At 45.6% G+C, this 24,787-nt stretch overlaps 1 protein-coding gene across 1 annotated transcript in view; it reads left to right on the top strand.

Moving 5' to 3' along the window:
* Positions 1-117: 117 nt before the first annotated feature.
* The window catches only part of LOC122920714 (transmembrane protein 263-B-like), a 150,053-nt gene continuing 125,383 nt past the window's right edge, over positions 118-24,787 (top strand). The window contains exons 1-2 of the mRNA XM_044270425.1: positions 118-243; positions 8,311-8,395. Of these exons, the coding sequence (XP_044126360.1) occupies positions 238-243; positions 8,311-8,395 (91 nt within the window). The 5' untranslated portion in view covers positions 118-237. The remainder of the gene's footprint in view (positions 244-8,310; positions 8,396-24,787) is intronic.

Here is a 24,787-nt window from a genome sequence, read left to right on the forward strand (position 1 = left end):
AGCGGAGTATATCCTTCAGCGCTGTCCTTGGTGCTGGAGAGGCTCTGCTGCCACACACAACATGGCCGCCTCCTCCCTACTCCTGGCTTTGCAGGCCCTGCGTGACGTCACTTCCGCCCTCCACTCAGTCTGTGTTTACATGCTTTAGCGAGCAGCAGATGAGCGCCCCCAACCACAGGAGGGGCCCCCGAGATATCACAGCCGCAGGACAGGACCCAGAGAGCGCAGACTGCTGCCATGAAGGTGAGCCTGCAGGATTCCAGGGGGGGCTGCAGTGCAGGGAGCTGTGTGGGAGTCCCACAGATCTCATCATGTCTGACTTTAGATGCAGCTCCCCTATTACAGTCTATGGTATGGACAAGAGCAGTGTTGCCCAATGTATAGCCCACCAGCTGTTTTAAAAAATGCAACCCCTATCATGCCCCAACAGCTGCAGTATGCCAGTGCATGCTGGGAGTTGTAGTCTTGCAACAAGTTGAGGAACGCTGCATTAAAGTGTAGTCCTCACCTGTTATGGTCACATCACAAAAATAATCTTGTTAATAGGAACTTTCCCAGTATGGCGCTAATTTTGGAGAGGCGGCGCTGTACGGGTTATATGTTGTCAAATGCGTCGTCTCTCACAGGGATCAGCAACCTCCAGCACTCCGACTGTTCAGAAACTACAACTCCCAGAATGCTTCATGCACATAGAACAGGGATGCCCAACCTGCGGTTGTAAAACTACAACTCCCACCATGCCCTGCTGAAGGCTGATAGGTGTAGGCTGTTCAGGCATGCTGGGAGTTGTAGTTTTGCAACAGCTGGAGGGCCGCAGGCTGAGCATGCCTGACATAGAAGGACAGACGAGCATGTTTGCATTCTGGGAGTTGTAGTTTCCCTGCAGCTGCAGTGCCGAAGGTTGCTGGTCCTTGCTCTATCATCTGTATGATATGTGTTCATTGCCTCTATTTTAAAGGGGTTATCCCACTTTGCGTTTTTATACTTACCTGCTGCCACTGCGCGTTCACTTCTTGGATTCTGGCTGGGGGCGGGCTTCATCTTGATTGAAGTCTTCTCCCGGCCGGGCCGCGCGCTGGACTGAACGCGCATGCTGCCGCGCATGCGCCATGGTGACTTATTTCTGGCCAGTATAATACAGAGCCGGCGTGCGCGTTCGCAGCTCTGTACTATTCTGGCCGGGAAGAAGTCACCGTCGCGCATGCGCGGCAGCGTGCGCGTTCAGGACAGCAAGCGGCCCGGCCGGGAGAAAAGAAGGAGTCTTCTGGGATCGGGATTTTGGAGAAGAGCGGTGGTCGTAACCAGGGGAGACCGAGTCACAACAATAAGGTAAGTGGGGATGAATTTTATCCTAATCGGTGGGAATTTGTTAATAAAGTATATTTACAAAAATGATCACTGTCAAATCATTAACAGATTTAACAGTGATCATTATGATGGGATAACCCCTTTAACTTATATTTTTTAGCATGTAAAAATATGTTGATGTGTGGAAAGTACCATCAACAAGTAGGCTGCTGCTGCTGGTATGTGATAGTGGTATTAAAGTGGTTGTTCTAATGGTGCCATCCTTATCAATATGACCTACTAGGTCAGGGATCAGCAACCTTCAGCTGCCCTGAAACTACAACTCCCAGCATGCAAACATGCTCAGCTGTTCTACTTACTCCCACAGAAGTGAATTAAGCATTCTGGGAGTTGTAGTTTCTGAACAGCCGGCGCTGCTGATCTCTGTACTAGGTCATGTCAGTGTCACGGGGCAGGGGGCTTCTTGCTTTAGGACAGTGATGGATAACCTCCGGCACGCCAGCAGTGGTGAAATTACGACAGCCAGGCAAGTGCGCATTTTGGGAGTTGTAGTTATACCACAGCTGGAGTGCTGGAGGTGTAGCCATCGCAGCCTTAGGAGAAAGAAGGGTCAATTGTGATCTACAGACAGACACAATTTTGACCACAAATAACAGGAAATACAATAAAGTGAAGTTCTTGTTTTTAGACAAAAGTCTCACGGTAAAAATATATTTTCTTCTAAATAAAAAATAATGTCTATAATAATGTCATGCTACCAAGATCTCTGTGTAGCCGAACCGTTATAAAAAGGAGGAGATAAATGCAGTTTTGCAAACAATGTAATTGATAATTAAAGAGGACCCGTCCCCTCTCCTGACCTGTCTGTTTTAATAGCTTCAAGCATTCCCCATGTAATAATAATTCTGGAGCCTCTAGTCTTATGTCTGTATGCTGCGCCATTCCTCTATTATTTCTACTAGCAGTCTGCAGTAAGGGTACAAAGAGGAGGTAACCAGTTGGGGGGTGTACCTGCCCAGTCTGAAAATGGCAGCACTGATTGGATAGAGCGAGTCTGTGCAGGTACACCCCCCATAACTGGTTACACCCCTCTGTACCCTTACTGCAGACTGCTGGCAATTCATTCATAACTTCTAGCAGGAATAATAATGGAACGGCACAACATAGAGTCATAAGAATAGATGCTCCAGAATTGTTATTACATGGGGAATGCATGAAGCTATTAAACCAGGCCTGTCAGGAGCGGGGACAGGTCCTCTTTATTAAATACAAGAAATGTTTGAATTTTATTTTTATTATTTGTATAAAGTAACAATCATGGGCGTAGCTATAGGGGGTGCAGAGGTAGCAGTCCCTACCGGGCCCAGGAGCCTGACAGGGCCCAAAGACCCTTGTGCCGCATAAGAAGACACACAAAGCACTGAGGGAAGGGGGCCAAGCTGAACTCTTGCACCAGGGCCCATGAGCCTTTAGCTACGCCCCTGGTAACAATGTATCAAAAAAAGCAAAACGCCACACCTCTGGGAACAGAAACAGATTGGCCCAGATTTACTAATGTGCCTGCACCAAAAAGTGGGGCATCCAGGGTTTCTACCCTTTTTTTTCCCGACATGGAAAGGGGTGAAGTTTCACATGAAACAGCGGGGGCCTCTGATACACCATTTAGCTTCAGATTTGTGCCGCAATTCTGGCCTAAAACTCTGTCTCAAAGCAATCCAACCAATAGTTATAGGTATAGAGTCAGAGAAAAGTGTCGGCCATGCGCCAAATTTAACACCCGGCTTCAACCCCTGTGATAAATCTGGTGCAGGTCTAGACCGCCGGTCTAAGCTTACGCCATCTAGAGCAGTGGTTCTCAACCTTTCTAAAGCCGTGACCCCTTAATACAGTTCCTCATGTTGTGGTGACCCCCAACCATTACATTTTTTTCCTTGCTACGTCATAACTAATTTTGCTACTGTTATGAATTGTAATGTAAATATCTGATATGCAAGATGTATGCCAGTCTATTACAAGGTGTTAGGTAGTTCTGTAATTGGCGCTGTGTTGTGGGGATCTGTGGAGGGCGCTGTGTTGTGGGGGATCTGTGGAGGACGCTGTGTTGTGGGGGATCTGTGGAGGGCGCTGTGTTGTGGGGGGATCTGTGGAGGGCGCTGTGTTGTGGGGGATTTGTGGAGGACGTTGTGTTGTGGGGGATCTGTGGAGGACGCTGTGTTGTGGGGGATTTGTGGAGGACACTGTGTTGTGGGGGATTTGTGGAGGACGCTGTGTTGTGGGGGATCTGTGGAGGACGCTGTGTTGTGGGGGACCTGTGGAGGACGCTGTTATATGGGGGATCTGTGGAGGACGCTGTTATACGGGGGATCTGTGGAGGACGCTGTTATATGGGGGATCTGTGGAGGACGCTGTTATGGGGGATCTGTGGAGGACGCTGTTATGGGGGATCTGTGGAGGATGCCGTTATGGGGGATCTGTGGAGGACGCTGTTATGGAGGATCTGTGGAGGACACTTATGGGGGACCTGTGGATGGCACTGTTATGGGGGATCTGTGGAGGACGCTGTTATGGGGGATCTGTGGAGGACGCTGTTATGGGGGATCTGTGGAGGACGCTGTTATGGGGGATCTGTGGAGGGCGCCGTTATGGGGGATCTGTGGAGGACGCTGTTATGGGGGATCTGTGGAGGACGCTGTTATGGGGGACCTGTGGATGGCGCTGGTATGGGGTGGATCTGTGGAGTACGCTGTTATAGGGGATGTGTGCTATGACACATAGGGCCATGAGGGGTGCCAGCAGAAGACATATATCATCTTATGCTGGTCCCCCTCATGGCCCTATGTGTCCCCTCATGTGTCCTAAACTGCGCACATAACTGTCTTTGCGTGTAAAGTATGTTACTCCTGTGTGAAACAATCTCTCTCCTATTTGTAGTGTTATACTACCCTACCTCGTGAGATTTCCCTACCTCCTGACTTCCCGTCGCACTGCTAATGACGTGAGGAGGCGTTCCTGAGTTTTGACGATCTGCGCATGCGCAAACCGACAGTTTATGGAAAATCTCAGCGGAGTTCAGCTTTACACCGGGACACTGCGCATGTGCAAGAGAGCCTTAGTAGGGAAATATTACGGCCCAGTGCGCAAGCGCGGCCAACTCCGGCCGGCGCATGCGCAGTGTCCCGGTGTGAAGCTGAACTCCGCTGAGATTTTCCATAAACTGTCGGTTTGCGCATGCGCAGATCGTCAAAACTCAGGAACGCCTCCTCACGTCATTAGCAGTGCGACGGGAAGTCAGGAGGTAGGGAAATCTCACGAAGTAGGGTAATGTAACGCTACAATCAGGCAGCCCTAATAGGAAGCCTCAGGCGACCCCCCCCGGAAAGGGCCGATCGACCCCCAAAGGGGTTGCGACCCCTAGGTTGAGAACCGCTGATCTAGAGGATTAGTAAATGTGCGCCATTGTCAGAGATTCATTTCTAGACTTCCATTTAACCCATAGGGTGCTAAGGTAATTAGCTTCAGAATCCAGAACATCTCCCATTTCTGTCATCTATTGTGAACATTCAGAGATGTCTGTTTGATAGGCATAATATATAAAAAAAAAAAGAAAAGTTATGGCCATTTCCGCCTGTCTCCACCAGGGCTGTGGAGTCGGAGTCGAGGAGTCGGAGTCGGAGTCAATTTTGGGTACCTGGAGTCGGAGTCGGCAAAAAATGAACCGACTCCGACTCCGACTCCTACTAAATTTAAATTGGAATAAAAAAATAAAAAAGCAAGTTTAAATGTCCGAATTCATAAACAGTTATAATTAATGACTTCTCTACTGTAAGAATAAAGGCCAATGCATGCAGTGTCTCACGTAACCGCAAAACAAACGCGTTCAGTGATGTGAAGAAGCATGCTTTTCATATGCTTCACTATATGGCACGCAATGCACAATTAGGAGTGGCAATACATATACTTTCCATTGTGTTGTGTTCTGATGTTACAGGGAACACAATGCCCATGGTTTACCGAGCCTCTCACTGATAAGGGATTAAGTAAATATGTGTTTTGCAGGACTAGAGACACTTGTATAAGTGAAGGGAATGGAGGGTCAATAGTTCAAGACTGAAGCTGTAAACCATGGATGTCAAACTCATGGCCCTCCAGATGTTGCAAAACTACAACTCCTATCATTCCCTGATAGCTGTAGTATGCCCAGGCATGATGGGAGTTGTAGTTTTGCAACAGCTGGAGGGCCACGAGTTTGACATCCCTGCTGTAAACCATTGGAAAAACTGCTGTCATTCAGCTAAGGCTATAAAACGTGTAAACTCAGAATGTTATCTTAAACTTTAAACATGACTATGGGATTCTTCTAGGGAAATCATGTTTTAAAATAAATGTCCCTTCTTGGATCCTCCCACTGCCCTGTCTTCAGCAGAAGATCAGCACACAAAGGAGAAGGCAGCAGCTTCTGCCCAACTACCTCTCTGTGCTAGAAGAGCTTAGAAGAACTTCTTTCTTTCCTTCAAGGAATGTATAAAATACATTTGCATATTAAATACAGAGGAGTCGGAGTCGGGGAGTCGGAGTCGGAGTCGGAAGTACAAAAAACTGAGGAGTCGGAGTCGGAGCATTTATCTACCGACTCCACAGCCCTGGTCTCCACGCACTATGCTTGGAATTCCCATTAGTTACATTTGATGTCTGCTCGGCCGCTCTAGCTGATTGTACACCCATGTTCACTTTATTTTTTTATGACATGTGCCGCTGAATTCAAGATAACTTTTGCTATCCACCTTCTTAGAAAATGTCTTTTGTGACAATTTTGTCTTCGACTGGACAATACCAGGACCAGATATTCAATCTTATTGCTAGACTGTGTGCCTGTAAATACATGAAGCCAATCGTTCTTAGGTTGTGTCCTTCATTGCTTCTTCGATAATACCATTCCAAATAAAATTCTAATTGTCAATCAATGGTAGAAAATGTAACAGAAAGCTCTTTGAAGAGACATACATACAGATATGCAAATCTTGGGGCGAACCACGTGCCCATGGCGGTGCCTAGAGTCTGCCAATGAGACCCCCCAATGAGAACTCGCGTGAGTGTATAAAATATATATTATGGAGGGTAAAGTCCTACTGGGCTGTGGGCACAAAGGGATTCCTATCAAGGAAATGTGCCACGCAAGTAATCCGTTTTTCATGAGGTATGTTAGAGTATAAACCAGTTATGTCTAGGGTGAACCACAGACAAGTGGCTTTCCATAATGAATCATAAAGGATAGACGGCAAGGAGGCTGAGTCCCTGGGAAAGGATTTTAAACCTTATATGTGTTTCTGGAGGAAAGGGTATATACAATGAGACAGATTACAAGTAAGAGAAGAAATTCCAGAAAAAATAGAGGTCTGTGAGACTTGTGATTTGCTGATGATGTTCTGGGTTTCTGTTTGTTTTACAAAAATTGTCAAGATCCTCCATATATACAACAGTGGGGTCAAAGATTATCTGCGCTACATATAATAAGGTCCTAGGACCTAGTTTTAAGGTTGGCCAAGGCAATTTTCATGGACTCCCTGATTGATGGTTCTAAATTCACATTTTTATACATTTATCTCGTTTTGGACTCGGTATCTCTTCATTTTAAACCCTACAGGTTAAATAAAAGTCTTGAAATGAACCCCTGACTATGTTTCTGTTCTAGGAAGTTTTGTGCTATGCTTTCTTTTTGATACATTGTTACTTTATACAAATAATATTCACTCAGACATATTTTATTTATTATTAATTACATTGTTTCCAAAACTGTATTTACCTCCTTATTTTTGTAATGGCTCTTATGTCCTGCAGTCTTCATTCTTCGCATACGCCTTAGGCTACTTTCCCACTAGCGTTTTTGCTGGATCCGGCAGGGATCAGCAAAAACACTTCAGCTGATAATACGACCGTCTGCATCCGTTATAAACGGATCCGGTTGCATTATCTTTAAAATTGCCAAGACGGATCCGTCATTAACTCCATTGAAATTCAATGGAGGACGGATCCGTTTTCTATTGTGTCCGAGAAAATGGATCCATCCCCATCCGTCTTGCTTCGCATCTTATGACGGAAAGAAAACCGCAGCATGCTGAGGTTTGCTCTCCGGTATAAGAACGCAACCAAACAGAACAGAATGCATTTTGGAGCACTCCGTTCTGTTCAGTTACGTTTTGACTCCATTCACAACTGAAGCGTTTTTTTCCGGTATTAAGATCCGTCAATAGAAACGCTAGTGTGAAAGTAGCCTTAGCAGTATCAGGCGCTGACACTATGTAGCTGTGAATGAATCGCTCTGGTGTTGATTATTGTAACCCCCCCTTAGGAGCATTTACCTCTTTACATAACGCCAGGACTAATATCTGATGTAGCCTCTTCCCTTTTTTTACGTACCCATCAAAATCATTTTATTATATATTTTTTTATTTTTAAGAAAATATATATACGCATGAGACTTTTGTCCGAACACAAGAATTTAACCTTACCCCAGTTTATTTAATTTCCTGATAATGATAGTGATTTTTCTGTACATGTGGCGCTTTTTACAATTGCGTCTGTAGATCACATTGACCCACTATCATGAAGCAGGTTCTGGCATCGATCTATCAATCCCCGGATCGGGAGGTTCTGGTCCATGTTTGGTCGTTGCCTAGCAACCTATGGTCTTGTGATTGAGCTGAATCAGGAGATTGGGACTCACCAATGTATCATGGGTGCACGCTGTCATTTACTGTAACCTAGCAACAGCTTAAAGAAGTTTCCTAATTCTGGGGAACTAAAAAAAAACAAACCATTATGGCCAACGCCTTAAAGTCCCGTCTGTCGCTGAGCAGCATTACCATATGTTGCATTGAGAACATGGACTACTGCCTATAAGTTATAAACATTTCAGTAATCATATCTTCGAAAGGATAGAAATAAAATAACATTGTTCCAAAATATGAATTCTTAGTAATTAGCTTTTTTTTTTTCCCCCCCTAGGTATCAACTACTGAAATGCTGGAGGATGACACGGCAGTGACAGATGAAGAAGAGATTCCGGCTCCTACGCCAGAGGAGCCTTCAGGTAAGATGCAGAACAATGCAGGCAATGTTATTATATGTGACTGCTGGAGAGCCCCGGAGTTGTGTGCTGGGCTGGAGCATTGGTCCAGTCCAGAAATGCTGAGGAATCCCGTGCGCCATGTCCAGTTTTCTTCTAATTTGCCCCTCAGCCAACACTGCCTGAAAAGCAGCTCACACTCACCGCTCCTCGACGCTTCTTTCCAGTGCCCTGGCTCTCTTCACTGTCTTTCAACATCCGCACTGGTGCTGCTGCTGCCAGGGATTGGCTTCAGCAGCGACATGTCTGTGTCCCCAAGCGGCACATGCTGCTCAGTAACACACCACCACTCAGGCCAGTCATTGGATGCAGTGGCAAAGTTGACAGACGGAGACCAGCAGTCCAGAGCCGGAAGTACCGCTGACTGGGGGGGGGGGGGGGACAATATAAAAAAATTGTCTGGAAAACCCCTATGGATGATATAGGTCTGACCATTTTGTGTTCCAATGCATGTAACACAAATGTAGCAAATAATATCAAACAAGAATCTGAAAATGATTTGTCTCCTTGGCAACAGACTACAAGCAATCCCTTTGTAGTCTGACACAGCAGTGCTAATTCTTTCCTTCTGTTCCCATACTTCTTGCCAATGCACTTTTGGCGGGATATCAAGAAGTAGGTGACATGTGGGTGGGAATATGACTACGGGATCAGACTACGCAAATCATTTGTAGTGTGTTACCATGGAGACACATAGGCGTGCCTGGGAGCTGTATACACAGAATAATAGGATGTTTTTAATAAATAAAAAAAAATGTTTTATGCATTGGAGCGTGATAAAGTTGGATTTAGTTTTTAAGCTGTCCTGTTCGCTGGTTGGGTTTGGGGTTCATTATGACTGAAAAAGAGATTTTTAGGGGAAATTCACATCACACTGACTTGCCATAAAATGGCATAAATGGAGATCCATGAGCTCAGACTTTACCTTAAAGTGTAAATTTGGGGGGCATTTAGCCTGAAAGCTTTCCATGAAATGAGTTCAGTTTCTGAGTATTGTTGCCCCTGATTTGATGTCAGAAAAGTGGAACAGGTGCTTCATAGATATAGCGCTCATTATAAACAGCGTATTTCTCAATGTAGTCACACCAGACAGCTGGCACACATACACTGGTAAACCTCCAGATTCCCATCTATTACAAAGCTGTTAGCCCGCAGTCACCACTAGGGGGAGCTCAGTGCATAGGAATGTATACAGTTACTGTAATCATCTGTTTGCACTGAAAATTGCATAAAATGCAATGTTTTTACATTTGGAAGAGAAAGAAGGCAGCATTCAGTACGGGGCCCCTCTGAGCCCTAAAGCAGTTACGTGGTCTACCTCCATTGAAGGTACATCACTGACCCAGATTAGAAAGACATGGCTGCTTCCTTCAAAAACAGCACCACACCTATCCACAGGTTGTGCATGGTACTGCAGCTCAGCTGTATTTGAAGTATATGGGGCTAAACTGCAATACCAAATAGAACCTGTGGACAGGTGTGGTGCTGTTTGTAAAAGAACGCAGCAACGTTTTTGTAATCCGTTTAATATATAGAATTTACATATTATTAGAATGTAATTTTCTCTATTACCGACACTTTCCTAGTATGATTTTGAAGCATTTTCCATAATTCTACGCAGCAAGGATTACTAATTATTTCTGGTTTAAAAAAAAAAACACAACTCCTGCTGATTCTAAGAGAATTCCTCTTGTTAAGCTTATAAAGTAAACTTCTTTAGATGCAGATGTAGCAGAGCTGGATTTAACTCTGAGCTACCATAGCACAGAAGGTTTACTTCCTCACGTATCAGTCAGCAAGATGTGCCTACGCCAAATAACACACCCAGCTCTGCTGCATCTGTACAGAAGAAATGGTTGCATGTACATCTGCTGACCAGCAGAGGGCAGCAAGATTCCAGGTACCAGTGGACATGTCATCGTATCTGCTTCAGTGCGGGGCGATCAAATTCTGGATCAAACTGCAAAAAAGTGATTTGCTGGGCTATAGACGGTCTAACACATCACACTAAGGCCTAGTTGTGGTGACGTATGTTCTGCACCCCAAAAGCAGCTAATTTAAATGGGCCAAATTATTAATTTTAAATGCTTTATAGTCCTTGGAATTGGACAGTGCTGCGGATCTGTTCGTGTGCGGCACAGTGCGAGATTTCCTGCACAGCAAGATGATCTGTGCCCATGAATATAGCAGAATAACATATATAAATCATAAATGCATATAAATCAGCAATCATAAACTTGTGGCCCTCCAGCTGTTGCAAAACTGCAACTTCTATCATGCTCAGACACCCTACAGCTATTATGCTGGGAATTGTAGTTTTGCAACAGCTGGAGGGCCATGAGTTTGACATCCCTGATATAGATATATATATATATATATATATATATATATGGTGTAGGCCCCCCTCATGGCTCCAAAACACCTGTGACCTGTGGAGACATGGACTCCACGTAGACCTCTGGCGGTCTCTTACAATAGCAGTAGATCCTTTCAGTCCTGGAGGTTGCTCGGCGCGGCCTACGTGGATCTGGCTTGTTTTTCCAGCTCATCCCACAGATGGCAATTGGATTGAGATTTTGGGAATCTGGAGGCCAAGGCATCACCTTGATCTCTTTGTCATGTTCCTCAAACCATTTCTGATCAGTTTTGGTAGCGTGCTGAAATAGACCGCTGCATTTGGGAAAGCGGAGGTTAATCACGTACATAATAAAACACAATAAAGTGCATATTACACAATATGTGTCCAACATTGTCAAAAATAACACTTTATAAAAGCCAAATAATACCGCTACACCATGACCCGGTCACTAATAATCCCGTTTAGGCCTCCACTCAGTGACCTACAGGTGATGTCTCCTCTGGCTGGAGTCGTTCTCCTTCCTTTTTCTCAGTCCTGCACAGATCACCATGATGTCTCGTGACCTCAACTTGTTTCTGCATAGGTGAACACAATTATTGAGTATTAATGCCTCCTTTTATGCCCCTACTTGGCAATCATCCCTGATTAGGCCCCAGTAGATATAATGACCCCCCCAGTAGTGCCCTTTGTACATATAACTCCCCCCGGTAGTGGCCTCTTTACATAAAATCCCCCCCCCCCCTAGTAGTGCCCTTTACATATAATGCCCCCCCCCCCCAGTAGTGGCCTTTTCACATATAATGCCCCCCCCAGTAGTGGCCTCTTTACATATAATGCTCCCCCCCAGTAGTGGCCTCTTTACATATAATGCCCCCCCAGTAGTGGCCCCTTTACATATAATCATATAATGCCCCCCCCCCCAGTAGTGGCCTTTTCACATATAATCCCCCCAGTAGTGGGCTCTTTACATATAATGCTCCCCCCGGGTTTGGCCTTTTTACATATAATCCCCCCCAGGTGTGGCCTCTTTACATAAACTGGCCCCCTGCAGTGGCCTCTTTACTTATAGTGCCCCTTAAATATATTGCCCCCCCAGTAGTGGCCTCTTTTAATATAGTGCCCCCCTATAGTGGTCTTTTTAATTATATCCCTCCAGTAGTGCTTCTTTAGATATAGTGCCCCCAGTAGTATCCATAAATGTAATAAAAAGTTAAAAAAAATGCCTCATTGGCCTCAGGCCTAGTGGCCTTCAACCTATGAGGCTAAACAGCTGGGCACAGGAACCAATAGTTCCCGTCTCCACCACTCAACAGTACCAGTACCACCAGATGGTCTACGGCCCAGTACTGGTCCATGGCCGGTGGTTGGGAACTACTGCCGTAAACTGCAGAGGCAGGTCAGCCGCCACCTGAGGTGAGAGACTAATCTTCCCTCCTGACAGATGCGGCCCTGTCTATGTATCCTGACACCTTTCTATCACGCCACCTGTGACCAGGCGCAGGAGGTCGCAATGATGTCATCGTAGCCTCCTGCACGTTATCACTGCCTCATAGGCCTCAGGTCCTAGCAGCCTAGTGGCCTTCAGCCTATGAGACCAAACAGCTAGGCACAGGAACCAATAGTTCCCGTCTCCGCCACTCAACAACAGCTCTCCTCGTGGACCAGTACTACCAGATGGTCTACGGCCCAGTACTGGTCCATGGCCCAGTGGTTGGGGACCACTGCCGTAAACTGCAGAGGCAGGTCAGCCGCCACCTGAGGTGAGAGACTCATCTTGCCTCGTGGCGGATGCCGCCCTGTCTATGTGTCCTGACACCTCTCTATCATGGCCGGCAGGTATTGTTTTTCAGTCTTGTGTGTGATCGGACCAGCCGGCCGGCCTCCTCTCCCCGCACACACCAGTCAGCCTTGGGCGCCCATTATCTATAGTATTAGGCTCCCATCCAGCGGTTGTATGTAATGACCGTGGAAGTGTTTTGCGAAGCTGTGTTCAGTCCGATGACTGCGGGGCTGAATGTTACAAGGGATGATGAATGGTAAATTACAGTGCGTTTAGTGACCGCTTTATGAAAGCAGGAAATTGTCCTTTTCTCTTTTATCGTGGTTGTCATGATTTTTTTTTACGTTTAATAGGCTCAGCACATACTGTCACACTGAGACTCGGCAGAAGGGATGCAAATTGTGTAAAATTAATGGCGCCGTTTTATGTTAGAATAACCAAATTTGGCTCTTCAGGTGGGGAATAAAATATCACTTTTATGCCACAATTATTTTCAGAGAGGCAGTGACCAGAATGAAAGTCTCAGCTGTAAGCCTAATAGGGTTGGATCCACAGAATAGGGGATAAGCATCTGATCGGCGGGGGTCCGACCGCTGGGAACATAAAGGGGTTGTCCCGTGAAAAATATTGTACATTTTTCAAACCAGCAACCAGATCTGAATACTTTTATAATTGCATGTAATTAAACTTTTAGCATTGCCGCTGAGCTATTCAATAAAATCTATCTGTACAGCGCCACCTGCTGTTTGCTCTTTTTCTAATTTCTCTGTCCACCTCACTGAGACGGAAGCACGTGCTCAATTTTTTACCATTTATCGTGACATAACGCCTTTAAACAGGAGCCGTCACCTCTCCTGGAATGTCTGTTTTAGTAACTACTTGCATTCTCTGGGATATAACAATTCTGGAGCATCTATGCTTATAACTCTCTGCCATTCCTCTATTATTCCTACTGTTCCTAAGTTATGAATGAATTACAAACAGTTTACAATAAAGATTCATATGGGCGTTACCAGTTGGCGGTATGCCCTGCACAGGCTGACACTGTCCAATCAGTGTCAGACTTTGCAGGGACACCCCCCTCCCAACTGGTAACACCCATCTGAACCTTCATTAAAAACTGCTGCCAATTCATTCATGACTTCTAACAGGAATAATAGAGGAACGGCACAGCATAGAGTCATAAGAGTAGATGCTCCTGAATTGTTATTACATGGGGGATGCAAGTAGTTAGTAAAACGGACATGTAATGGTTGTGATGTTTCATCCATAGTGCCGCAGGGTCTGGGGCAGCATTTTGACCAACTTGGCGGCATAACGTGATGTCTCTGTGACTTTTCTGTAAATTGCAACATGTATTATTAGAATTTTCTGCTTTTCTACCTTATTTGCCTTCTTTTCCTTGGTGGATCCAGGGCATTGATCCGCACCAGACACATGGGTGCCGATACTGTGGCTCGTGGATCCAGGGCATTGATCCGCACCAGACACATGGGTGCCGATACTGTGGCTCGTGGATCCAGGGCATTGATCCGCACCAGACACATGGGTGCCGATACTGTGGCTCGTGGATCCAGGGAATTGATCCGCACCAGACACATGGGTGCCAATACTGTGGCTCGTGGATCCAGGGCATTGATCCGCACCAGACACATGGGTGCCGATACTGTGGCTCGTGGATCCAGGGCATTGATCCGCACCAGAGACATGTGTGCCGATACTGTGGCTCGTGGATCCAGGGCATTGATCCGCACCAGACACATGGGTGCCGATACTGTGGCTCCAGCACATCGTTGTCATCATTGGTGGATGAGCGGTTTTTGCGTTCATATCCGTCATGGTGGCGCTAAGGGTTAATGGACTGGTATATAAACTGTGGCGTGGAGAACAGTGTTGGGGGAAGTTAATAAAAAATTTGATTTGGCTGATTTGCCGAATTTTGCTTCGTGACGAATTTACTTCGTCATGAAGCGCGTTTCTTTGTATGTAGCAGGCACAATGATTGGGAACGGCGATCGCGCCGCTCCCCGTCCGTCATTGAAGCCCTCAGATGCCGCATTCATCACTGATCGCATGCATCTGAGCTTAACATTTAGGCCTTTCAGGGGTTAATCCGGTAAGAAAAAATTAAAAATACTTACCTTATCCATGTGATCGCGTAGAGGCCGCCGTGGCCATCTTGATTGTCACCACGCAAACAAAATCTCACCAGCGTCATACGTCACCATCTTCAATCAAGATAGCTGCAGCGACAAATGGATGAGGTGAGTATGGTTTATTTTCCCGCCATTTCAGGAAAATTAATTCTCCACCACAAAGCGCGAGGAAATTCGGCTTTGCGGCAAATCAAATTGATCCTGAAATTCGGATTGAAGTCGATTCGCTCAACACTAATGGAGAACTTGCCGTAGGAACGGAAATCCTCATGTTCTGCATCCCTTCCAATATAACATCTGGTGCCTATATTTAAATACGACACGGTCCAAACCATAGCCATGGAGCTGTGCCTGATCGTCCAGATCTCCGGACTGTATGGAAGTTTACCCTGAATATATATCAGATAGGTGTCGTCTCGCATGCCTGGCGTTTTTCTACGTGACGCCTACGTTCGTGGTATCACGGCTGCTCCGTGCCGCTAAGGTTTCTGCTGCTGGTCTCAGATACCGGTCAACATCCAGAGTCCTTAAAACAAGCCTTGTTCTGTCTTCCCGGAGAGGCCAAAGCGGAGCCTGAGACGGACGCGCACGGGGAGAGACACATAAAGGAAACGGCTGGAGGCTGTGAATGGGGAGCAATCCGATCCAGTCCGACCTCCGCCGGATTCTTCCTCTACAAAGTTCATTACTAGGACCAAAGTGCATTCGACAAGCTAATATGTAGGACTTGACTGCCACGCGGACCTGAAAAGGGAGCAACGATTCAATGCAACCCCTCCATTCAGTAACCGGATCTACAGAGGGGCTATCCTCTATCATCCCTGGGTTACCCCGTTACCTTACTGTCTTGTAATGGTCAGGTTAAATTTCTGACTTCATTGTTATGTCACGGCAATGTGATTTCAATTCAAGGCAGCGCAGAGTGTTTTAGAGACGAGTATGCTGATATTGAGTGGCCAATATAATTCCGAGAAGGGGGCTGGTTAAAAGGCAGCGAGATCATTTGTCGGTCGCCTTTACCATGGACCCCGGCCGATCGGATCTTAAACGATATCAAAATCCTGGACAACCCCTTTAAAACCTGGATATCAAAACCCTGGACAACCCCTTTGTCTCACCATGGACAATGGGGGCATATCGCTTGGATATGCCCCCATTGTTTTATACGTGCGAGTACCACCGCTGGGACCTGCACCTATATCAAGAACGGAGCCCCGCAAGTGAAGGAAGGCGCACTGCGCATGCGTAGCCACCCTCAATTCATTTTCTATGGGGCCGATGGAAATAGCCGAGTGCTGGCTCGGCTATTTCCGTCGGCCCCATAGAAATGAATGGGAGCGGGGGCATCACATGCGCGGTACGCTCCCTTTCACTTCTATGGGGAGCCGGCTTGGTGGTGGCCAGACCAAAATCCTCCAGCCACCACCTTGCGGGGCTCTGCTGTCGATATTGCTGGGACCAGCACCTAGAAGACAACGGGGGCATATCCTAGCGATATGCCCCCATTGTCTATGATGAGGCAACTTCTTTAAGGTGTAGTCCCATCATGGGAAATGACAAATCGCTTAGGCTACTTTCACATATGTGTTTTCTTGCTGTCCGGTTTTGAGATCTGGCATGGGATCTCAAAACCACAGCAAAACGCATCTGTTTGAATAATACAACCGGCTGCATCCGTTCAGAACGGATCCGGTTGTATTATATAAAAAACGAACATGCTGGATACGGCGCCCATTGATTTACATGGTTTTTTATGCCAGTTCAGTTTCCCATGCCGCACACAAAAACGCTGCTTGCAGCGGTTTTGTGTCTATTATGGGAATGCAACAAACCGGAATGTAATGCATTCTGGTGCACTCGTTTGTTCAGTTTTGTCCTCATTGACAATGAACGGGGACAAAACTGTGCCGGATCTCAAAACCGGAAAGGAAAACGCAGATGTGAAAGTAGCCTAAGAAATCACTTTCTGATTGGTGAGGGTGTAATGGGGCTTTCCAATGAAAAACATTTACCACCTTTACCCCCACAGGATGAAAAGGTGATAAATATTGGATTTCAGGAGACCCCCAACGATTCCAAGAACGAGGGCCCCCCTCTCTGAATAAAGCGTTAGAACGTATGCCAGTCCACCGAGCCATTCATTTCTGGGGCACTGATGGAGCGCTGTCATGGTGGACCTACATGTGCTTTGGGCTTGCAGAGTGTCCCAGTAGTCGGACTGCCTGCAATCTAATATTTATTACCTATCCTGTGGGTAGGTAATAAATACTTTCAGTGGTATGACCCCTTTAACTAACCATCCACTTGAAGAGAGCTGCACAGCAGGTAGCTATACTGGAAACAACCTCGAGAAAGTCACAGTGCGAACCTCCATTGTCAGGTTCGGCAGTCTGACCCTCTCCGATCAAAAAAGTGTCGGCCTGTCCTAACAGTATTCCATGAATTAAAACCCCCCTTTAATGTGGTTATCTAACATTATATCACACCTCACAGCGTAGCCGACCTGCGGTGGTGATATACTTACCTGGTCCCCGCCACTGGGATCAGTCTTTGTCGCTTCTTGGCCGCTCTTCTTCTCTCTGGTGCACTGATATCAACAACCTGTTTACATGGGGAAGTGGGGGCACGTGACCGCTACAGCCAATTACTAGCCGCAGCATCATGACAAATGGTCCCGTGACAGCACGGGGTGCAGGTCACTGCTGAGGCCAGCGATTGGCTGCAGCGGTCACGTGCACCCCTGTCAACAGGATGTTGATGTCCGCACACAAGGAAGACGAAGAGCCAGCCTTGGGAGCAGCAGAAACCGAGCCCAGCAGCAGGGACCAAGTAGGTATGATCACCACCTCGGGTCGGCCACTCTGTGAGGACTGATATAATGTTGGATAATGCCTTTGTGTATGTATATCAGCTTCTAAGTAGGTTAGAAGGTTGAGGAGAAGTTGAAGTAGACAGAGGAGTCTTTATCTACCATTACTTCTGTTGTTGCAGTAGAGTTTGCTGACGTCTTTTCCCATCTTCATTTTTGATGTGTAGACATTCTTCCACTAATCCTCAAACTACTCAGGTCCCAAGGAGTTCTAGCCGGAGATTAGAGACTATTGAACCAATGTCCGGATGTACAACCTGTCTGTTCTCAATCCTTAACCGGCAACTTCTCGGCATCTGCTTACTACGGATTCTGTCTCCTGTCCTCCGGGACTCACTATGAATAACTTGCTTTCAAAATTAAAAAGCAATTAGAGAATGAAAATCCACCAATAAAGAAAAATTTCAATAAAATATCAGCTCCCGAGACAAAGTACATACCCAGGAGATCACAGTTTCTAAGTAACAAAAGAGAAGAAAATATAGATTTATTTTCATCGTTTTTTTTCATTGCGATGCTTATGAAGGTATTATCTGTATCGGTAAATATTCATTAAAGTCTGCTGTGGATTGTGAGTTTAGATTTCTTGTGTGGAGATACTCGGTGGATTTAGAGTCCGTTCTGCACAATCAACACACCTCTAACCAGGGAGGGAGACAGGCAATTGCTTTGATGCCTATTGGGTTAAAATGGCCCACTAGAGTATGCTAGATAAATCAAGGTCTTGAGTCACGTCTTTTTCCTCCATGACCTCAATACCAAAGTAGTAAGTTCAAACCTCTCCTTGGTAGGGTCAACTCCTTTGTGGTGTGACCATATTTACAGGTGCCATGACTATCCAACCATAATATAATTTTGTGTGCTCCTGGACCCAAGGAAGATCTGGGTTTTAAGATGGTCATTATACCTGTTGGCCAGTCTTATGGTCCTCAAGTATCTCCCTGACCTCCCCTTGAACATCCACACTTGACTTGGCCAAACATGCCTGCTTATTTATTAGGGTAGAGGGAGACGAGCCGCATCCAGACACCTTTTTCATTGGCTACCTTCTGGCAGCAGGACATTTTTGAGATCTAATATATCTGGTCTTCATTTTCTCTGATCTCTTCCATTAGGGGACAATCGCAATACTTTGTATGTACGTTAGATTTTCATCTGATCCAGTTAACATCTATGGGATTTGTCCACGTTAATCGAATGTGTATGGACAGATTTAGATACTACATGGTGGCGCATCAAGGTCCAATATATCCCTCAAATCTGGCGCCTTCCAGTTTCCAGATTTCGCTAGTTGCTCTGACCAGTCACCTTCATATTATGCGATCTCAAATCTCATCATTCCTAGATTCTTAGGTTCATAGATGTAGGTTGGGCCATCAGAACGGTCAGACTGACCTAACAGAGTAGCAAAGGATTCTCTGGTGAACCCAGGCTTTGATAACATAATGGGCCCAAAAGATCCAGGAGAAAAAAAAAAAACATTGTGGCTGCCTTTGAAGGCATTTGCCTTTAGGGTCATTTGCCATTAGGGTCTATGTTTTTTATCCAAAACCTATTAAACTTTATTCATGGAATAGGGGTTGGGCCTCGAGAGTAATTTCCTCTTATAGCCATCAGAATCACAAGGAACCCCAGTCCAACTTCTACCACAACTGATTGCTATAATGCAGGGATGGCCAACCTGCGGCTCTCCAGATGTTGCAAAACTACAACTCCCAGCATGCAAAGACTGCCTACAGCTATCAGCCTACAGCAGGGCATTGTGGGAATTGTAGTTTTACAACAGCTGGAGAGCCGCAGGTTGGCCAGCCCTGCTATAATGGATCACCAGCTCTGCCCTTTCCAAAAGCCCACAACTTGTAGACGGAGGCAGAATAACGGTGGGGTGTCTCTTAGATGGTGCTTTGGAGGCACCATCTTATTACAGAGCCCCTTTGATGCTGAAAACATCAACACTTTGTACATAAATCCATCTTTGGTCTGCAGTGAACGGCGCATGCTATCTCATCAAGCAGCAACTACAGATCTCAACAAGAAAGCTGATGTTCCTTCTCGAAAGCTAATTACGGAGACGTGTTTACATGGGTGGCATTCCCCTTTAATGTAACACAGACGCTTCTTTATGCCTGGTGGAATTTCACCTATGAGGCCGTCCTAATAATCTTCTTAGAACAGGAGGGATACATGATACAAAGTTTCAAGGAGAAAGAAGATTTTTTCTTTTTCTAACAAAGCGAGGATCAAAACAAAGGCGATGTTTGTCCGGACCTTTCATTTCTATATATTTTTTTCTTTTTGCTGTAAAGAGATATCAGCGTCGACTTTACAAAGAGGAAAAAAAAATCCACATTAAAAGTAATCAAAGTTATTTCTTTGATGCATAGACTGCTGATTCCTACCGCGTAAAAACTAGGACGAAATGTACTTAAGGCAACTTTCTCCACAAGCGGCAACTTCCTGCGAGAAACTAAATGCGGTGTACAGATGGAGCGGTGTTGGCGGCAGGTCGGGATTATCACAGACTGAACCCAGATCTGCATGACGGAGAATGGAATCACAATGCTTGTGGGATGGGAGGAGCTATGCAAATTGTGGATGTTTAGAAATGCGGTTGGGGTGGGGCTTAGATTAGCAGATTGGTATATAAGCAGGGATGCTCAACCTGCGGCCCTCCAGCTGTTGCAAAAACGACACCTCCCAGCATGCCCTAATAGCTGTAAGCTGTACAGGCCTGCAGGGAGTTGTAGTTTTGCAACAGCTGGAGGGCCGCGGGTTGGGCATCCTTAGTATATAGTATAAATCCAGGAGGCTGGATGCTGCGCCTACCTGTGCGGTAGAGATCTACCCTTCTGTCCCTCTTTTGGGTTCTCTATAAAACCACTTTAGTCATGTAGACACATGTCAGCTGGCCATAAGCTGAGCACCTCTGATTATTTTAACCCACTCCTTGGTTCCCGTTCATAAAAGGGTTAACCATTTGTGAGTTTGGATTGACATGCGCTATTTTTTTCCTTATTGATTGCTGCCTTCCCTGTATCTATTGTTTTGCCGTCAACCCTGACCTTGAATAGGAAGGATTGACCACGTTTTGGAATATCATCTTCAGTTATTGCTATTGGAGTCTGCTCTTTGGACGACACCCAGGGATCCTTTACAAAAAGTTAATACCCCTATGAGGGGGGGCCTAAAAATTGTACAATCCCATAGACTAAACACTTGGTTTGGCACTAAGCTTATTGGATCTGAGGTCCTGTCCTTGGGTTGTTCCATTACAACAGCTTCTCCCCTATCGACAGGATAGACAATAGGTGTCTGATCGCTGCCGGAGCACCTACCTGTCACGGGTGAAGTTGCAGATAGCTGGAACTTATAAGTAAATAACCGACTGGCTTGCTCCCATTGTATAGCAGCTTTGCTTGGTATTTCTCTCAGTCTCATTTACTTCTATGCGGCTGAGCTGCTCCTAGGCCACGGGACCGATGAACGTGTGATCACTGGCCTAGGGAAAGCAGTGAGAAGGCCGCGGTGCTCACAGGAGCGCTGCTGCCTTCTCAAACAGCTGATCAGTAGGGGTCCCGGGTGTCAAATCCCCACTGATCAGATATTGATGACCTATCAAAAGGATTAACATCTCGGAGAACCCCTTTAATTATTGTAGACTAAATCACTCCAATGGACACTTTAATGATGTCATCTAGCTCAGTAAAATGCATAACATACATAAGGAGCAGAATGCAAATAACTAAATCAACCTGTCACGGCTCGGAGGTAGTTTCGACACTTTCGCCGTGCATGCTGGTTGCCAGTGGTAACGTATTGTTTGTTTAGCATGCGTGTGCACTTCCCCTTTAAGGCTTTCTTCCTTCCCTCTCTGGTATGCACGGGGTTAAGAGGTGTGTAAGGTGGAGCTGGGTGTGGCCTCATGGCTCTTATGTTCTGGAGTTGAGAGCCTGAGGTCAGATTGTCTTCAATGTCTTGAGGAGCTTGTGCTATTCCATCTGCCCAGTCGTTGAGGGCCACCTTATGGGACATTGATGTCACTTGATGTCTTCTGATGTCACCCCTTTGTGTATTTTGCTGTTACCCTACCTCACTTGTTGTATATTTGGTGTGGGTTTGTGTTTGGGGTTTGTTGTTATGTCTGGTTTGGTGTTTCATGTCTCGCCTGTTTGGTGTTTCAGGTCAGCATGGATGCCAGACATATCCTTTGTATGTCCTTACCTCCGGAAGGAGGTCCCTGGAGTTCCCTGGAGGGGGAACTACAAGCTCATCAGCCTGGTGCCGCCATGGTTCATGCCTCATGGTGGTCCAGGTTGTTTTTACTGGTATCTGTGTTTAATGTTTGTGCTGAGTCCAGCCTAGTGTGTGTGTTTGGGCCTATGCACATTTCCAGGATCCAGTGGTAACGGACTTTTCTTCCCCTGTTCTCTGCACCACTGCATCCTGGAAGGATGTTTACATTCAGAACTTCCTGTTTTCATCAGCTACCTTTTTTCTAACAAATCCCAGCATGCTTTTCTTGGTAATGTTTCACAGGGCTTGCTCTGCCTAGCTAACATGTAGAGGGTAGGTGCAGGGGATCTCACTACGTCAGAGGAAACAGTATAGCATTACAGAGCAAAGCATGCTGAGATTGGTTAGAAAACAGGAAACTGATGAAAACAGGAAGTTCTGCATGTAAACATCCTGCCAGAATGCAGTGATGCCGAGAATAGGTGTAAGAAGGTGCTAACATGAAAAACAGGTATATGGGGCAAAAATATGCAGCTGGAGTACTCTGGGCATATAAAAAAATGTCTCTATGAAACTGGACAACTTGTCCAGTGAAGTATTGCTAAAGCGACGAGCAGCAATATCTGACAAGTAGAGGGAAGAAAATATGTCCACCCAATTTAGGATCTTCTGAGCTGGCTTGTGTTCTACTTGCCATGATAATCCACAGGGTCAAACAGCTTGTTGTGTCTTTGATTTACTTGAAGTGTATGAAATTTTTGCGGCGTTGGCAAATTGATTCACCCATCGACTTCCTTGGGCTGGCAAATCGGCTAGATTGATCTATTGTCTCTGCTGCCCTCGGACCTGTCTGAAGGTCGTATGCCAAACACAGAAATATCCAAATGTGCTGTAGCTAAAAATGGAAGAGCAAGTGAATGAATCGCTCCCTTTAGCACCCGAAGCACTTACAATCAGACACCCTTAAGAGACTGAATTGATTAAGTGCAGAAGCAAGGCACAGCTTGGAAATTAGGCCAGTGTGTTTAGGATTCGTCACCCGTTTGTCAACCTCAGTTTGTTCACGGCCCTGCCATCACTTTCCCTGCATCCTGCTTGCTTTGTCATGTAACATTGCACTAGGGAATTGTGAATGAATGCAGAAAGTCTTGTCTAGAAGAGAAAAAAAGTTGGACGTCTTGACACTTCAGGCACTCGCGGAGTAAGCATCACATTCTTCTTTCTCTTTTTTGTTTGTTTTCTTATTTCACAACATTTTGCTCGTCTCTTGTCATGCGCTCCCACAGGGTCATGTATTTGTTCTGTGCTTATACAGCCCAGAAAGTAAATGTAGGCAGCAGCATTTATGGTAGGTGGGGAGCAGACGAGAAATTGGCAAAGCAAGAGAAGAGTCTTCGCAGTGGCCGGTATTGATAAATGAAGGAAGTTGTATTGTTTTGCCGGCGTCTTAGGGTGGGAGAATTGTGGTAGAGAGCAAGGTCAAGATCTTCTGATGTCATTGAAGAAGGCAGAGTAGAGGAGCACCATGGTAACCAAGTTTTGGAGGGGCTTTGTTGGTCTTCAAGCTCAGCATGGAGGAGCAACATCCAAGAATACGACATTGTCAAAAAACAGCTGGTGTTAAAGGCAAAGCAGAAGCAGCAATTTAGTCAACTGAAGTGGTATTAATCCTTAAAGGGAACCTCTCGTTAGGTTCATGCTGCCCAAAACACAGGCACAGTAAAATTCTAACATGGTGCTTCATGATAGGCAACTATATTTCTAAAACCAAGCTGGGAATGGGGGACATCACGAAGGAATCCAAGAAAACTTCTAAGCAACTAAAGTTCCTTTCTCCTGTTAGCTAACGTTAATGGTCCATGAGTCCACCATCAGGAGGACACTGAACAACAATGGTGTTCATGGCAGGATTTCAAAGAGAAAGCTGCTGCTCTCTAAAAAGAACATTGCTGCCCGTCTTCAGTTTGCTAAAGATCACTTGGACATGCCAGAAGGCTTTTGGAACAATGTATTGTGGACAGATGAGGCCAAAATAGAAGTTTTTGGTTTAAATGAAAAGCATTATGTTTGGAGAAAGGAAAACACTGCATTTCAGAATAAAAACCGTATCCTTTCTGTCATATACAGTGGTGGTAGTATAATGGTATGGGCCTGCTTTGCTGCCTGTGGACCAGGATGGACCAGTAATGTCTGTATTATGCCAGCAAACTCTAAGGGTACGACCACACGGTCAGGTTTCTGTATGCAATTTTGGAAGCCAAAACCAGGAGTAAATTCAAAAAAGAGGAGGTCATGTGTGTTCTTCATACTTTCTCTCTTTTTCTGATCCACTCCTGATTTTGGCTTCCAAAACTGCATCCAGAAATCGGACCGTGCGGCTGTACCCTAAAGGAAAATGGCAGGACATCTGTACATGAGCTGAATCTCAAGAGAAGGTGGGTCAAGCATAGAGACAACAACCCTAAGCACACAAGTCATTCTACCAAAGGATGGTCAAAAAGCACTAAAGCTAAAGTTTTGGAATGGCCAAGTCAAAGTCCTGACCTTAATCTAGTAGAAATGTTGTGTAAGGACCTGAAGTGAGCAGTTCTTGGGAGGAAACCACCGACATAACAGAGTTGAAGCTGTTTCATGAGGAGGAATGAGGTAAAATTCCTCCAAGTCGATGTGCAGGACTAATCAACAATTATCGGAAACGTTTAGCTGCAGTAATTGAGGCACAAGGAGGTCACACCAGATACTGAAAGCAAGGGTTCGCATACTTTTTCGACTCACAGACATGTGATATTGGATCATTTTCCTTAATAAATAAACGACAGTATTTTGACTCATTTATTTGATTTGGTTATCTTTATCTACTTTTAGGACTTGTGTGAAAACCTGATGCTGTATTAGGTCAAATTTATGCAGAAATATAAAAGATTCTGAAGGGTTCATAAACTTTAAAGCAGCACGGTGT

Source organism: Bufo gargarizans, chromosome 10 (assembly GCF_014858855.1).
Source record: "Bufo gargarizans isolate SCDJY-AF-19 chromosome 10, ASM1485885v1, whole genome shotgun sequence".
In the NCBI taxonomy this organism is placed as follows: domain Eukaryota; kingdom Metazoa; phylum Chordata; class Amphibia; order Anura; family Bufonidae; genus Bufo; species Bufo gargarizans.